Below are 16,185 nucleotides of genomic sequence, written 5' to 3'. Positions count from 1 at the left end.
AGGAGGGCGCGCTAGACCCCGCGGAGACTTCACGTAGTCTCTGGAACCAGGCTAGGAGACGAAGGCGGAGCGGGCGACGGGGGCGGGGGGGTGGAGGGGGGCGGTGCTCGGTACTGCGTGCTCCTCCCCTAAGCCTCTCAGCCCCGCCTCCCAGGCACGTGACCACAGCCGGCGGGTCCCCTTGCTCCCGCAGCGTAGCTCGCTCTGTTTCTTCCCTCCCGCCGCCGTGCCCTTCTTCTCCCCAGTTCCCATCCCTCCGCCCTCCCCCACCACCTTCTCCACGCCCCAATAGCGACTCGAGCTGCGAAGCGCCCGCCCCTCCGCCCTTTTCTTCGCTTGCTCATTGGCTGAGGCTTCAAGGACGCGTCCCGAGGGCGGGTAGCAGCCATTGGTGGGATGAGCAATCCGAGTTCCCGGATGAGGGAACATTCTGCAGTATAAAGGGAGCGGGGAAGGCGGGAGACAGCGCAGTTTGAATCGCGGTGCGACGAAGGAGTAGGCGGCAGGTTCACGCTGGGTGTTTGACTAGTCCTCTCTTTGCCTTGCTTGTTTGAGCTTCAGCAGAATTTGAAATGGTAAACTTGGTGGAGGCGCTCGAAGACTCCGCGGGTTTTTGCCGGCGGGAGAAAAACCCGTTACAAACGGAGATGGGGTTGAAGCGGCAGCGGCTGGGAACGCGCGGAGACAGGATTTGGAAGAGCGGGGGGAGGTGTTTTGTCGGCGGCGAGCGGAGCAGCCTCCGATCTCGCGGCGGGCGGCGACGGTTGGGTGGCGCGCGCAGCGCCGCTGGGGGCCAGCGGGCGGCGAGCGGGTGGACGGCGGCGCGCGGCCGCGGCGGGCGCGCAACGCGGGTCGGGCGGGCGGGGTCGCCCTTGCGGCGCGCGACGGGCCGAAGACCCCGGCTGGGAACGGGGCCGCGCTCGCGCCCGGGCCGCGCCGCGGTGGGGGAGGGGCGCGCCGCCCTGGTAATCCTATATTCTGCGTTCCTTCTTCGCTCGCGGGCGTGTGCGCGCCGCAGGCTGGCGGTAAGGCTGGGAAGGACTCCGGAAAGGCCAAGACAAAGGCGGTTTCCCGCTCGCAGAGAGCCGGTTTGCAGGTCAGTGGTTCGTGCAGTCTGGGAATCGTGGCGTTTTTCTTTCCTTTTCCTCTCTTGTTTATCACCACTCTAGATGAGCGTTTCGTCTTTGCGTGGGTGATGGTGTCGCGACTTGGTTTACCGATACAATAAATATCAGGGAGGGGGGCGATCACGTGTGTGGGTGCTGGGGCGCGTTGCTGCACCAGCGTCCGTTCCCCTTGCTTTGGCGCGCGTATAATTTTACCATCTTTGGCCCGTCTATCTTTGTGCATTTATGTTTGTGTATTCTAAAAATAAAGTTCCCGGTGGGCCGTATTCATCGACACCTGAAATCTAGGACGACCAGCCATGGACGTGTGGGCGCGACTGCCGCTGTGTACAGCGCAGCCATCCTGGAGTATCTCACCGCAGAGGTAAATGGGTGTACGCCTATAATCTGGGAAAGATTGGGGGGGTGGGTGGGGGGAGGCGGCGGGAGGGAAGGAGGAAAGTGATGCAAGAAAACTCCCAGGCTCTAAACGCGGCGAGAAGCTTCTGACAACGCTAGAGGGGGCTGGTGTTCACGATGGGATCCTACTGGGCTTGAGTTTGCGGCTTTAGGAAATAAAATTGCGTGACCCCTTTATAGCTTTTGCGTATCTTGCCATTCAGGTAGTGGGGGAGATGACACTTGGTAGATACACGTTCATGAGGCTTTGATTCTTGTCAGGATCTTGAAGATTAGGAAAGCGGGAAGGAGATTGATTACATTTTGTCTTCTAGGTACTTGAATTGGCAGGAAATGCATCAAAAGACTTGAAGGTAAAACGTATTACCCCTCGTCACTTGCAACTTGCTATTCGTGGAGATGAAGAATTGGACTCTCTCATCAAGGCTACAATTGCTGGTGGTGGTATGTAAATACTAAAATTTTAATTTCTTTAGAGAAAAGAATTCTTTGCTTTAATTTCCACTAGTAATTTTCAGTCTAGAAGAGGACACAGTATAGTTTCAGTGATTTGTAGTATGGTTGCATCATGAAATTTGATATCTGTATGTATTTCTGAATTTTTACTCTGCACACTTCGGTCTCACATTTAAAGACGTCTTCCAAGTTGAACATTAAACTATCTTGGTTTTAAAGTACTATGTTATTTTATCCTTCTTCCAGGTGTCATTCCACACATCCACAAATCTCTGATTGGGAAGAAAGGACAACAGAAGACTGTCTAAAGGATGCCTGGATTCCTTATTATCTCAGGACTCTAAGTACTCTAACAGCTGTCCAGTGTTGGTGATTCCAGTGGACTGTATCTCTGTGAAAAACACAATTTTGCCTTTTTGTAATTCTATCTGAGCAAGTTGGAAGTTTAATTAGCTTTCCAACCAACCAAATTTCTGCATTCGAGTCTTAACCATATTTAAGTGTTACTGTGGCTTCAAAGAAGCTATTGATTCTGAAATAGTGGGTTTTGATTGAGTTGACTGTTTTTAAAAAACTGTTTGGATTTTAATTGTGATGCAGAAGTTATAGTAACAAACATTTGGTTTTGTACAGACATTATTTCCACTCCGGTGGATAAGCTCAATAAAGGTCATATCCCAAACTAGTTGTGTATAAAATCTGCTTGATTATAATAGGAACAGCTTTGTTTTGAATAGGTATCTTATCAAGCAATAACCTAAGCACATTTGTTTCCTTGAAATTAAACTGTTAATTCTGTAGATCAGCAGAGTCAGAAGGCACAAGTATAATTTTTTTTGACTACTATGTAATGAACTATTAAAGGTTTTAAAACTTCAGCAGGAGCTGGAACATGGGACAAGTTGCTGTTTTCTAGGTTAAGTTTGACCATCTCCGTTTGTTAGCTGTGTTTGCTGTTTGTGACAGCAGCACTACGCCAGAGCACTGTGGTGGAGTTTGGTGGGAGAGGTGGGGAGCAGGTAGGGAAGTCCTGTACGTAGCTACCTCCACGGAAGGAACTTCCAGTTTAGACTGAGAATAGTGTTTCCTGTGTGCTGCAGGCTGTTTTGAAGCCTACTTGAATTAAATTGTTCAGTGCCCGGTAACATCTTTGGGGGACGTGCTATTCCCATTTTACAGAGGGGAATCAGGATTTCTATGAAAGTCCTGAGTTCATATTTGCTGGCATGGCTAACAATATCTCTACTGAGCATTTTGTAGTACGGATCATTTCGACACTTGGTTTCTGGCCAGTTCTTAATTTTTGAAATTTGGAAGAGGGCGTTACCAAGCAAAAAGTGGGTCCTTTCCCTTCACCGAGGAGACCAACATGACATGGTACAGCATTTCACAAGGGGTGTTGTTAAAATGAGAGAAGGGAAAAAACCCAACAAGTTTACTTATGTGATGGTAATACGCTCCCAAAGAGCTGATTTCCGCCCTGTTTCGGTCATGAAGCCTTACTAGGGTTGTGGTTTTCACCAGAATAAGTGCAAGCTACAAATTATGTAAGTGTTTGCTTTGTACCTCTTGGATGTACTAAGTTTAATGGCATCTGGGTCGGAAAAATGGTGTATCGCTGAAATACGACAATGAAACAGGAGTGAGGGTCAAATGAAGCTCTCCTGGGCTTCCCGAACACCTGTGCCGGAAGCGCGGTCCTCACCTGACGGAATCCTCCCGAGGCTGGGGGCCCAGAGGCGGGGCCTTCGATCCCTGGGAATCTTCCTGAAAACTGACGTCCCCACCCCGACCCGTCGCCCGGCCGCTATAGGAAGGCGGGCTGCCGCCCGAGCGGGCCGCCCCGGGAGGTCAGGGGGCACGGCACTGCCGCTGCGGGCGGTCGGGTGCGGGCGGTCGGGTCCCCGCCTCGGCGGAACCCCCCGGCGGGCAGCCGGCCCGGTATCGCCCGCACCCCCGCCCCCCAGGTCGGTCGGCCCCGAGCCGGGCCGCGCCAGGCAGGGACCGCCGAGTCGGCTCGGGCGGTCGGGCCCGGGAGGTCCGTCCGGGGGCCGGGAGGGATGCGGCTCGAGCCGTAGCCGCCCGCGGGGGGCGGGGAGGCCGCCGAGAGGAGGCGGAGCCGCGATCCCGCCAGCGCGCCGGGGCCCCGCCGCTGCGGTCGCCTGCGCTCCGCCGCGGTCGCCTGCGCTCCTCCCCGCTCGCCTCCGCACGCCCCCCATCCCCGGCCGGCCTCGCCTCCTCGGCGACGGCGGCTTCCGCCTCTCGTCGCTGCGCTCCCGCAGGAAACGGAAGAAGGCGCAAGCCATGGAGGGGAACCGGGATGAGGCGGAGAAATGTGTCGAGATCGCCCGGGAGGCCCTGAACGCCGGCAACCGCGAGAAGGCCCAGCGCTTCCTGCAGAAGGCCGAGAAGCTCTACCCACTGCCCTCGGCCCGCGGTGAGGCCCTCGGTCCCCTTCTTCCCCGGCCGGTCCCCGGGCCGCCGCGCAGCCCGCCCCCGCCCCACCATCGCCCCTCTGGGAGCCGCGGGGCCCCCGGGCCCCACGACCCCGCCCGCCTGGCCCCCTGGACGCTCCTCCCCGACACACCCCCGCCCCGGCCCTGACCGACCCAGCCAGGCCCGCTGTGGACCGCCCGAGACTCCCTCCGCGCCAGCTTGCCTGCGAGATGCCGGCTCTCAGCCGGCAGGCGAGAGTTGCCGGTTCCCCGGTCGGTTTTCGTAAATGTCCAGCTGTCATTCTTCCAGGAGATTCGTCTGGTGCTGTCTTACCAGAGTGAGGCTTTATATCTGGGTGTGTGGGTGTGTGGCCCCCTCCCTCCTCATCTTCACCCCCAAATAAGGTCTAGGCCCCTAATGAAGTGAGAGGAACGGGGAAATCTTGGTGGTTAATGTACAGGTCCCTGGTTCCACCGCCTCTGGGGTAGGAAACACTGTTGCCAAAGCAGACGTTTTCGAACACCTGAGATGACATTGCTTTTCCGAGAGACAGTTCTTTAGAAGAGAGGAGCACAAGAATGATGGAGTCAGGAATGATTTGCTAAGTAGTATCCGATTCGATAGCACCATAATTATCGGCAAATGAGGCACATGTTTAGGAATAGAGTACTGGACTTCCTTTAGTCGAAGTCCTGTTCTTGTCCTGCTTTCTAGGCTGTAAAGTAATTATAGCCAGCATGTATTGAGCGCTTACAAAGTGTCTAGTGTTTTACATGAATTGTTTCATTTACTTCCCAGAACAATCCTAGGATTCATTTGACCAGGTTTACTCATATGGAAGCAGACTTTTTGATGAATGAATGAATGAAAATAACTTACCCAAGGTCAGACAGTAATTAGTAGCAAAGTCAGAATAATACTACTTGAGCTCTCTAGCTCCAAAAGGCCCTTCACCACTACACTCCATTGTCTGGCCGATAGGATACTGTTTCACTTGAGGTTCAAGATATTTCCAGGTTAAGAAGAAAATTATCAGTAAGTAAAAATGTGGGGCGACCTGTTTCATTTTGTTGTTGTTTTCTTAATTTTTTTCTACATTGTTGAAGCCCTTGCATACTGTACTTTTCTCTATCCTTTTCATTACACTGCTGTTAAGTACTGTACCAGGGAGGACAGGAGAGGGAAATGAAAGAAAAGTTAGTGATTTTTTTTTTTTTTTTTAATGTGGCAAAAACACAACAAAATTCACCAACTTAACCATTTTTAAGTGTATAGTTCAGTCGTGTTAACCATTTTCACACTGTGGTACAACAGATCTCCAAAATTTTGTCTTACAAAACTAAAACTCTATGCCAATTAAACAATTCCCCATTTACCTACCCACCCAGCCCCTGGCAACCACCACTGTAATTTCATTTAAAAATTTGGCTACTTTAGATAACTTATATAAGTGGAATTATATAGTACTTGCCTTTTTTGACTGGCTTATTTAACTTAGCATAGTGTCCATGAAGTTCATCCATGTTGTAGCATAAATATAACAGGAGTTCCTTTTTGAAGGCTGCATAATATTCCATTGCATATATATACACCACATTTTCGGTATCCATTCATCATCTATGAATAGATTGTAGTTTCCATATCTTAGCTACTGTGAATAATGCTGCTATGAACATGGGTGTGCAAATACCTCTTTGTGATCCTGCTTTCACTTCTTTTGGATATATACCCAGAAATGGGATTGCTGGATCATATTGGTAATTCTGTTTTCACTTTTTTTGAGGAACTGCCATACTGTTTTCCATAGCAGTTAACGCCATTTTACATTCCTACCAACAGTGCACAAGAGTTCCAGTTTCTCCACATCCTCACTAACACTTGTTATTTTCTGTTTGTTTGCATTTTGGTTTTTGATAGTAGCCATCCTGGCAAGTGTGTGGTGATATCTCATTGTGGTTTTGATTTGCATTTCTCTAACAATTAGTGATGTTGAGCATCTTTTTATTTGCTTGTTGGCCATTTTTATATCATTTTTTGAGAAATATCTATTCAAGTCCTTTGCCCATTTTTAAATTAGGTTATTTTTTTGTTGTCGAGTTGTAGGAGTTCTTTATATATTTTAGATATTAACTCCTTATCAGATATGTGATTTGCAGATTTTTTTCTCCCATTTTGTAGGTTGTCTTTCATTCTGTTGTTTCTTTTGATGTACAGGAGTTTTTTAAGTTTGATATAGGGCCATTTGTCTATTTTTGCTTTTATTGCCTGTGCTTTTGGTTTCATATCCAAGAAATCATTGCCCAGAGTTAAAATTTTTTGAAGTTCTCTACTGTATGAACACATGATTTCATTTAGTCATTGTCTAATCTTAGAGGGACAGTTTTAACATTGAGCGTGTAACCACTCGAGACAGAATACCCTTGCTTTTGAAACCTTGCCCCAAACTAGCTTGTAACCTTAATCTTGGGCAAGTTAGATAACCTTTCTAGCTTTTAGCACTTTTGTCTGCAAAATGGGACAATAAGGTACCGATTTCATAGGGCTATTATGAGAATTAAATGAGTTAATACATGGAAGGCATTTAACAGCACTCAGTTATTTTGGTATCATTTCCATTTAACAAGTGTGAGGCTTTGAGAATTTTTAAACTTGTAGTCTGTAATTCTATCATACAAGCAACTTGAATCAATCTGCTAATACTAAAGATACTGTAAGATATCAAAGCACAACACGTTGCTCTTAAAGACATGAACATAGGGAAAATTAAGAAAATAACAGTGAAAGTTAATAGTACAATGTATTGTAAGGCAATATGTGATTACCAAATAAAGTGGTTGATTACAGTTGTGGTGTAGTCTGAAGACCTTATTCAGGTGCAGACTTTGCCTCTGACAGCTTTATAACCAGGGATGAGTTGCTTAATGTTGCCAAGCCTTGTTTAGTTATGAGTAAAAGGAAGATTTCATCAAGGGCCCATGTGAACATTAGCTGAGATAAGTCAAGTGCAAATACTTAACGTGTATTTTACATAGAATGTTCTCAGAAGATGTTTATTGGAATAATTTAAGAATTCAGGGGAGGGAAAGATCTAGAACATTTGTATAAGTTCCTGATAAAATATTTAGTGTAGAAGGGAATTAAAGCTATTGTTTAAAATGGAATTTAAAATTTTTATACCTGAATTTCACCTATTCTAGACTACCCTCAAATCCTTATAACTCAGAGTTTGGATGAATGTGTTTTCATGCTAAGATAGGCAAAATAAAACATTGAATTTTGATTTCTCTTTATTTTTATATAGTGAATGAGAAGATGTGAGACTAAGTTCTAGCTAAATTGCAGAATTTTTGTCCTCTTTACATTTTATTCTTGCCAGGTGAGAAGTCTGATTGATAAACCACTTTAAAAAACTGGCAAGAGTTTCCCTTGAGGAAAAGCATCTTCAAATGAATCTAGGACATTGTTGCTTTCTAAGTATTTAGTTGAGAATATTATTTTACAGTTTATTTATTGCAGTGGACTTCTAAGCAAATTGAATTTTACAGCTTTCAAATATTTTCATACTGTGAGTTTGGTTTATGTTTGAAAGGATTGATATATGTATATGTCTACTACATAGGACATATAAATATTCTGGAAAAGTAATGTCAGCATGCAAAAGTAAATTGCATTTTAGTTTCTTGAACTGTATATTTATTGGATTATTGATATGTTTTGGATTTTTACAGAGATACAGTCTCACTGTTTTAATTCTTTACATTGGTACTTTAATACTTTAGTGTTTCATACTAATTGGCAGGCAGTTTGAAGTATAGATTTTTTTTTCAAAGAAAAGCATTTTAATTGTTTTCAAGAATTTCGTAGTAATTTGAACCAAATGGCAGCCTCCAGCTTCAAAAAAGGCCATCCTGTGTCTACTTTATTGAATGGATAACTCACGTATAATTTGCAGCATCTATCTGCACAATAGCAATTAAAATAGTCCTTTTTTTTTTTTTTTAAAGATTTATTTATTGATTGATTGATTACTATGTTGGGTCTTCGTTTCTGTGCTAGGGCTTCCTGTAGTTGCGGCAAGTGGGGGCCACTCTTCATCGCGGTGCGCAGGCCTCTCATTATCGCGGCCTCTCTTGTTGCGGAGCACAGGCTCCAGACGCGCAGGCTCAGTAGTTGTGGCTCACGGGCCTACTTGCTCCGTGGCATGTGGGATTTTCCCAGACCAGGGCGCGAACCCGTGTCCCCTGCATTGGCAGGCAGATTCCCAACCACTGCACCACCAGGGAAGCCCGATAGTCCTCTTTTTATTTTTCCCCTCAGATGAGACATGTGTGTAGATTTTTCTTCTTTTTTTTTTGCTGCATTATTTTTAAATTTAAATCTGATAAAAAATTCAAAGTTCTGTCCCCCTTTGTCGCACTTAAATTGGTAAAATAAAGCTTTTAAAACTGTCATTTCACATCTGGAGTATTATCCAGCCTATTCCTTTCAAGACAATTCCGTTTTCTTCTGTTTCTGACTTAATCAAAATTTAGTGACAGGTGTAAATTATACATTCAGAACAGTTATTTTGATAGCACCAAGTGTTACAAAATGATCTCCAAATTTCAGCTAATAACCAAACTATTTCAGACGTTATAGTTGAAGAAAGAATACTGAATTTGGTTTGAACCTTAATTTAATGGTTTTGTGCCCCTACATCCGTAACTGTCTTTCTGATCCTCGATTTCCTCATCTATAAAATGGGGATATATTTATTCAACAAATATTTACTGAATCCATACTTCTTCGTGGCAGGCACTGTTCTAGGAACTAGGGAGTCAGTGAACAGTAAGACAGAGTTCTTATCCTCTGGGAGCTTACATTCTAGAAGAATGAAATAGAAAGTATCTGCTGGACACAAAAATGGCTTAATTCCTGTCATTCCCCTTTCCTTTCCTGGATCGCAGTTTTATCTGTAGTCTTCACAGGATTATTATAAGGTTATTTTATTAAGAGCTATAAGAATTTCATGTATTACTATTGAATACTATGGCAAAAGTATTTGGATAGTGCCTTGGAATTAACAATATAGTATTCGTCTCTTTTCTGTCATTTTTTAGTTACCTATTTAAGCATAAAATAATTACCTTAAGTTGGGATTAATCTCCGTTTGGATTCAACTACTCATTCCCTTCTTAGTTAACATGTAGTTCTCCTTGCCTTGCATTTATTACTTGTATTATTTATGTATATAGTTGTTCCTTTCCTACATTAAAAATTCCTCTGCTGTCAGGAACTATTTTAATGTTAATCATCTTTTCTACTCTTAGGGTGTCTAACAGTGTTTTGCATATACTTGTGGCATCTGTAAAGCCTAGATTTTCTGAAATAATACTTGTTTATATAATTTTATTCCCTTATCAATGAAGACAATTTGTTAAATAAATAAATGAAAAAGTTATAGCTGTAAGCCTTTTCATGGTAATATATTCACAAATGAAGTTTTTCCATAATCGGACAAGTGTGCAAAAATGTATGTATAAGGGTTGTCACTGTAGCAAGAATTTGGAAAGAGTCCATCAGTGGGAATTGATTAAATAAATTGCATTGCATTCATATACTATGCACCTATTAAAAACGATGATGTGCCTCAGTAATTTTCCATCCACTGACCCACCTCACCCTGCTTATTGGCTACAAATTCCCAGCTGCCTTAATGAATTCAGAGTTCAGCCTGCTCTCTCTCCCCTATTGCAATAGTTCTGAATAAGGTCTTAAAAAATAAAGATGATGTGGACCTAGATTTATTGCTATAAAATGATATATACATTGAATTATGAATTTAATAAAGGTAGGCTACAGTCATATGTAGATTATTCTCGTTTTGTTTCAGAATATATAAAAAGCTAGACAGCTAGCCAACTAGAGTAACTAGAGTTAAATATACCAAAATGGTTGAGTGATTTTTTTTCTTGTTTTTCTTGGGATTTATAAGTGATCTTCACTTTGTTATGTCTTTTTTAATGAGCTGAACATTACTTTTATAATCACACAAAAGCTATTTCCAGTTTGCGAGGAAGAAGGAAAAAAATCCTTTTTTCAAATCATGTGTTCTTATTTTAGGTTTTGTTAGTGATGGACATTATAACAGGTGTGCAGCAGAACCTTATGAAATAAAAACAGATCTTGGTTTTTCACTTTTGGATTATCCACATAACCATTTTTAATACTATATTTACTTTTCCACTGGTCCTTAATATGGGGTATACTTAAAGTAAGTACAAATTACATTAAAACCACAAGCAAAGCTGTTTGTCTGGAAAGTGAACACATAAAATAAGGTTGCATAGTTTTAAAACCAAAAGTAAATGTAATCTGGTTTATAAGTACTGTATCTGCCCAACTAATGTTTGTAATACTGCACATTATTGTAGTAACTGAGATCTCATATGATAGCTAAGACATTTAATAAATCAGAAAAGGCCAATGTGTTCTAAATTCTGGCAGTATTTGAACTGAATCACATTACCTTCTCAGGCATTGGTTCCAGTGATTGTTAATCCAGAAAACCTTGCTGATTCCATTTTAAGATGATAAAACTGGATAGTGAGACCCAGAGGTAATGGAACTTGTCCAAATTTTCACTCTTCTGGAGCCAAAGAGTGCTTGGCGTGAGTGCATGTATACACACGGCCATTGTTAAGCACAGCTCCTACGCATGAAATTGTAGAAAGATTTTCAGTATCATAATAACTTGAAAATTTAAAGCAACTATATGATCCTGCTTTAGCAATATCTAGCATCTAGCTGTTAACATGGAAGATGTCCATGAGAGAATGTGTTTGTGCTAAGAATGAAAGGGAATGTACAGATAACTTCTAATTAGCATGCATAGGGACTTTGTGGCCACGTGCAAATATAAGCACATATAACCACTTTCACATCTGGCTTTAACAATTTTTAAAAAATACTTTTTTCTTTTATTGGATGAAACACTTCTATAAAGAGACACTTTCCCCTCATCTGTCTTAGGGTTACACAGTGGTGCAGTTCATATAGGAAAGGCAGGATATGATAAGTGCTTGACTGCTTTTATCAGTTTTCCAGAAAAGGAGTTGGCTCCCCTTTTCCAAAAGCAGATAATATTATTTTTTAGATTTGGCCAGTGAGAACCCCTTTAGGTTAGCTCCTGAGTCCTATAAACACATTCCCAATAGTTTTTAATAGTTTCCTTTCTCTGGTATAACAGAAAGTTTCAGGTTCCTCTTATATATCCCCTATACTAGACCTGGAATCAACCATATCTCCAATAAGCCCTGGTTTCTTTTAGTGGAAAATGGTGTTTCAGTATCACAATCTGGTACTAAGGATGCTGTGGCTAATAGATTGTTCATTGTTTCTGAGCCTTTTCAGTGTACAGACTAGGGAATTTTTTTTTTTTAAGCTAAAACAGCTTAATAAGTTTATACTAGTAAGTCCAATTCAAGTTAAGCACTTTGGGGTGTTTAAACTTTTCTCACTTCTATTTCTATTTTTTTCCTTCCACAGTAGTAATCCTGGTTTTCAAGGCCATGGCAAATGATAGACTATGTCATGATTATTTATTTGCTTTATGCCACATCATATACATAATAGTTTCAGTGTAATATTACCAATATTACCTCACTGATAAAAATTACTGAAAACAGTTATATTTTCTTTTCATATACTCTCTCTATTTTCCCTCCATATTTTAGCTTTTTTAAAATTCTGAAATACTTTCAAACTTATAGAAAAGTCTTAAAAATAGTGTAGACTTCCCTATGTACATTTCACTCAGGCTTCCTATTTGATAAAATTTTACTGCATTTGCTTTATCGTGCCTTCCCTCTCTCTCCCTGCTATCTCTCCCCCACCCACACACATACACAATTTGTTCTTATTATATTTTTTCCTGAACCAATTAAGAGTAAGTTGTAGACATGATGTCCTGTTACCCCTAAATAATTCAGTGTATGTTTTTTAAGACAAGGACACTCTTACATAACAACAGTATAACCATCAGATTCATGAAATTAATGCATGTACTTCATTCAAATTCTGCCGGTTCTCCCAGTTATGTTTTTGATAGCAAAAAGGACATATGTTGCATTTATTTGGCATATTTTGTTCTCTAGATATCATTTTTCTTTTTTTTTAATTTTTATTTTATATTGGAGTATAGTTGACTAACAATTGCTTGTTTAATCAAACAATTAACAATGTTATGTTAGTTTCAGGTGTAGAGCAAAGTGATTTAGTTATACATATACGTGTATCTATTCCTTTCTTGAATTCTTTTCCCATGTAGGTCATTACAGAGTATTGAGCAGAGTTCCCTGTGCTCTACAGTAGGTCCTTGTTAGTTATCTATTCTAAATATAGCAGTGTGTACATGTCAGTCCCAAACTCTCAATCCATCCCTCCCTAACCCCCGCCCCCCGTAACCAAACCATAAGTTCATTCTCTGTGAGTTTGTTTCTGTTTTGTAAATAAGCTCATTTGTATCATCTTTTTTTTTTTTTTTTTAAGAAATTCACGTTCTTTTATTTATTTATTTATTTATTTATTTATGACTGTGTTGAGTCTTCGTTTCTGTGCAAGGGCTTTCTCTAGTTGCGGCAAGTGGGGACCACTCTTCATCGCGGTGCGCGGGCCTCTCACCATCGCGGCCTCTCCTGTTGCGGAGCACAGGCTCCAGACGTGCAGGCTCAGTAATTGTGGCTCACGGGCCCAGTTGCTCCGTGGCATGTGGGATCTTCCCAGACCAGGGCTCAAACCCGTGTCCCCTGCATTGGCAGGCAGATTCTCAACCACTGCGCCACCAGGGAAGCCCTGTATCATCTTTTTTAGATTACGCATGTAAGCAATATCACATGATATTTGTCTTTCTCTGTCTGACTTCACTTAGTATGATAATCTCCAGGTCCATCCATGTTGCTGCAAATGACATTACTTCATTCTTTTTTAAAGGTTGAGTAATAGTCCATTGTATATATGTACCACATTTTCTTTATCCATTCATCTATCGATGTACATTTAGGTTGCTTCCTTGTCTTGGCTATTGTAAACAGTGCTGCAATGAACATTGGGGTGCATGTATCCTTTTGAACCATGTTTTTCTCTGGATATATGCCTAAGAGTGGGAATGGGATTGCTGGATCATACGATAGCTCTATTATTAGTTTCTTGAGGAACCTCCATACTGTTCTCCATAGCAGCTGTACCAATTTACATCCCCTCTATTTTCTTTCTTGATCTTGGCATTCTTCATGAGTGCAGACCAGATATTTTATAGAATTTCCCTCAGTTTGGGTTTGGCTGACATTTCCTCATATGAATCTTTGGCAGGCATACCATGTTCTTAGTGTAACTTATCAGGAGACATGTTATGTCGATTTGGTCCTTACTGGTGAAGTTAACTTTGATCACTTGGTGAAGTTGGTGATTACCAGGTTTCTCCACTCTAAACTTACTTTTTTTTTCCCCTCTTGTAATTAATAAATATTTTGTGGGAAAATACTTTGAAACTGTAAATGTCCTGTTCCACAGCAGACTTTGACCAACTCCTTTTAGCATCCATTGATGATTCTTTCCCGAATAAATTTCTGATGGTTGCCACATGTTGGTTTTTTATTCCATTATTTCTTCTGCAGTTTATTAGTTGGCACTCAACTTTATTCATTAGTATGGATTCATGGATTCCTATTTAATCCATTATTATCGTTATTCATTTTGATGCTCAGATTGCCTCAGATTTAGTCAGTAGGAGCCCCTTCAAGCTGGCTGCTATGTCTTTTTGACACGTCCTCATCATTCTTTGAACTTCCTTACTTTCTGGCACAAAAAAGTTTTCAGGCTTACTTTTTACTTTCTCTGCCCTGGGAATCAGTTCTCTCCCCAGGAGTCCTGATTCTTTTTAGTGGATAATGGTACTTAGAAACTAAGATATAGACACTTGATAAGCTCATTGCTACAGGTGTGTCATTGCCTCTAGGTCCTCTTGGTAGAGCTAAGAAATATATGTATGGGGACTTCCTGGTGGCACAGTGGTTAAGAATCCGCCTGCCAATGCAGGGGACACGGGTTTGATCCCTGGTCTGGGAAGATCCCACATGCCGTGGAGCAACTAAGCCCATGCGCCAAAACTACTGAGCCTGCACTCTAGAGCCTGTGAGCCACAACTACTGAGCCCACGTGCCTAGAACCTGTGCTCCGCAACAAGAGAAGCCACTGCAATGACAAGCCTGCGCACCACAACAAAGAGTAGCCCCCTCTCGCCACAACTAGAGAAAGCCGGCGTGCAGCAACGAAGACCCAATGCTGCCAAAAATAATAATAATAATAAATAAATAAATCTTTAAAAAAAGAGAAATATATGTATGTATGAATGCATGTATGTGTATGTATGAATGCATGTATGTGTGTGTATGTTGCATGTATGTATGTGTATGTATATCTGTGTGTTATATATGTTTGTGGGTATACACATGCCTGTAGTAATTTAATCTATATTAATTTTGCAATCTGTGCAAAGATTCACACACCCCCGTTTGAAGTCCACAGGGTTCATTCTAACCTTCTGCATTTTCATATTTGTAATTCCATTTTCTCTGTTTTTTAAAAATTTTATTTTATTTATTTATTTTTGGCTGTGTTGGGTCTTCGCTCCTGCATGTGGGCCCTCTCCAGCTGCGGCGAGCGAGGGCCACTGCTCACTGTGGCATGGGGGCTTCTCATTGCAGTGGCCTCTCCTGCTGCAGAGCATGGGCTACAGGCACACAGGCTTCAGCAGTTGTGGTGCACGGGCTCCGTAGTTGTGGCTCGCAGGCTTCAGAGTGCAGGCTCAGTAGTTGTGGCGCGTGGGCCTAGCAGCTCCGCGGCATGTGGGATCCTTGTGGACCAGGGCTCAAACCCACGTCCCCTGCATAGGCTGGTGGACTCCCAACCACTGTGCCACTAGGGAAGCCCCCTGTAATTCCATTTTCTGACAGTAAGAAATGTGGCTCCTGTTATTATCAATTTACTTATTTGTTCATTTTTCCCCTTGTATGTAATGAGTTGCATTTTTGATCCCATTGGTGCAGGCCTGTCAAGCTCAGCCATGCTTTTGGCTATGAGTGCTTCCTTGGTCCCAATAAGTTTCTTTGGTCCAGGCTTCAGCTGCCAAATGAAAATGAAAGGAAGAGAAGACAAATAATCTGTTTTTTTACAAGTAAAAGGAAAGACAGAGGAAGCCTACCATTTAAAAAATATTTGAACCTATCTACAGTGTCAGAGCATATTATTATTACATACTATGTGCTCTCTTTTAATTGTTGTTCAGTTTTAACTCAATAGGTCACTGTACATTTAATGTTCACCATCAGTCCTTATGTCATTGTATGTCTAATTTTGGATTCCTAAAGCCTGTTCTCTAGTAGATTTCTAGGAAGGCCTTGTGGGAACTATGCTCCCTAAGTTCTGGAATGTTGAAAACAGTTCAGCTGTGGGTCTTAATGCTTGAAGTTAGTGAGGGATACAAAATCCTTGGCTCAAATTTTCTTTCTGTGGGTATCTAAATATATATTTCTATTGTTTTATGCAAGTACTACTGATGAGCAAAGTCTGATGACAATCTTATTTTCTTTATAAGAGAATAAGCCATTTGATCTTTTTGACTAGATGCCCAATTAATTTTACTAGAGTATATCTTGATGTTGGTTTTTCTGGGTCAGTATTCTTAGGTACACGATTTGCCCTTTCATTATGTGGTTTCAGATGTTTTTAT

At 42.2% G+C, this 16,185-nt stretch overlaps 2 protein-coding genes across 8 annotated transcripts in view; both read left to right on the top strand.

Annotated features, from left to right (window-relative positions):
• The first annotated feature begins 416 nt into the window (after window positions 1-416).
• Window positions 417-2,667, top strand: H2AZ1 (H2A.Z variant histone 1). 2 transcript variants are annotated; one of them, XM_082462372.1, is made up of 5 exons: window positions 417-575; window positions 1,019-1,096; window positions 1,378-1,491; window positions 1,841-1,970; window positions 2,229-2,667. In XM_082462372.1, exons 1-5 carry the CDS (start codon window positions 573-575, stop codon window positions 2,288-2,290), a joined length of 387 nt encoding a protein of 128 aa, XP_082318498.1. In that variant the 5' UTR covers window positions 417-572; the 3' UTR covers window positions 2,291-2,667. The 2 variants fall into 2 exon arrangements, with proteins under 2 accessions (XP_082318498.1, XP_082318499.1); XM_082462373.1 differs by lacking the exon at window positions 1,019-1,096 and having other exon boundaries at window positions 419-575.
• A 331-nt stretch (window positions 2,668-2,998) lies between these two features.
• DNAJB14 (DnaJ heat shock protein family (Hsp40) member B14) overlaps window positions 2,999-16,185 on the top strand; it is a 49,237-nt gene continuing 36,050 nt past the window's right edge. For 2 of the 6 annotated variants that reach the window (XM_082462345.1, XM_082462346.1), the window contains exon 1: window positions 3,027-4,419. In XM_082462345.1, coding sequence (XP_082318471.1) covers window positions 3,636-4,419 — 784 coding nt within the window. In that variant the 5' untranslated portion in view covers window positions 3,027-3,635. Of the gene's footprint in view, window positions 4,420-16,185 lie in introns of all 6 variants that reach the window. The other 4 variants (XM_082462347.1, XM_082462348.1, XM_082462344.1 and 1 more) reach the window with 4 other exon arrangements.

The sequence above is a fragment of the Balaenoptera physalus genome (assembly GCF_965194825.1).
Source record: "Balaenoptera physalus genome assembly, chromosome: 5".
In the NCBI taxonomy this organism is placed as follows: domain Eukaryota; kingdom Metazoa; phylum Chordata; class Mammalia; order Artiodactyla; family Balaenopteridae; genus Balaenoptera; species Balaenoptera physalus.
Note: the sequence above shows the minus strand (reverse complement) of the source record. Positions and strands in the feature narration are given on the sequence as shown.

Coding starts and splice junctions, on each gene's coding strand:
- H2AZ1 (XM_082462372.1), top strand. Junction 1,097..1,377: donor CGCAGAGAGCCGGTTTGCAG/GTCAGTGGTTCG, acceptor CTAAAAATAAAG/TTCCCGGTGGGCCGTATTCA. Junction 1,492..1,840: donor TGGAGTATCTCACCGCAGAG/GTAAATGGGTGT, acceptor TTTGTCTTCTAG/GTACTTGAATTGGCAGGAAA.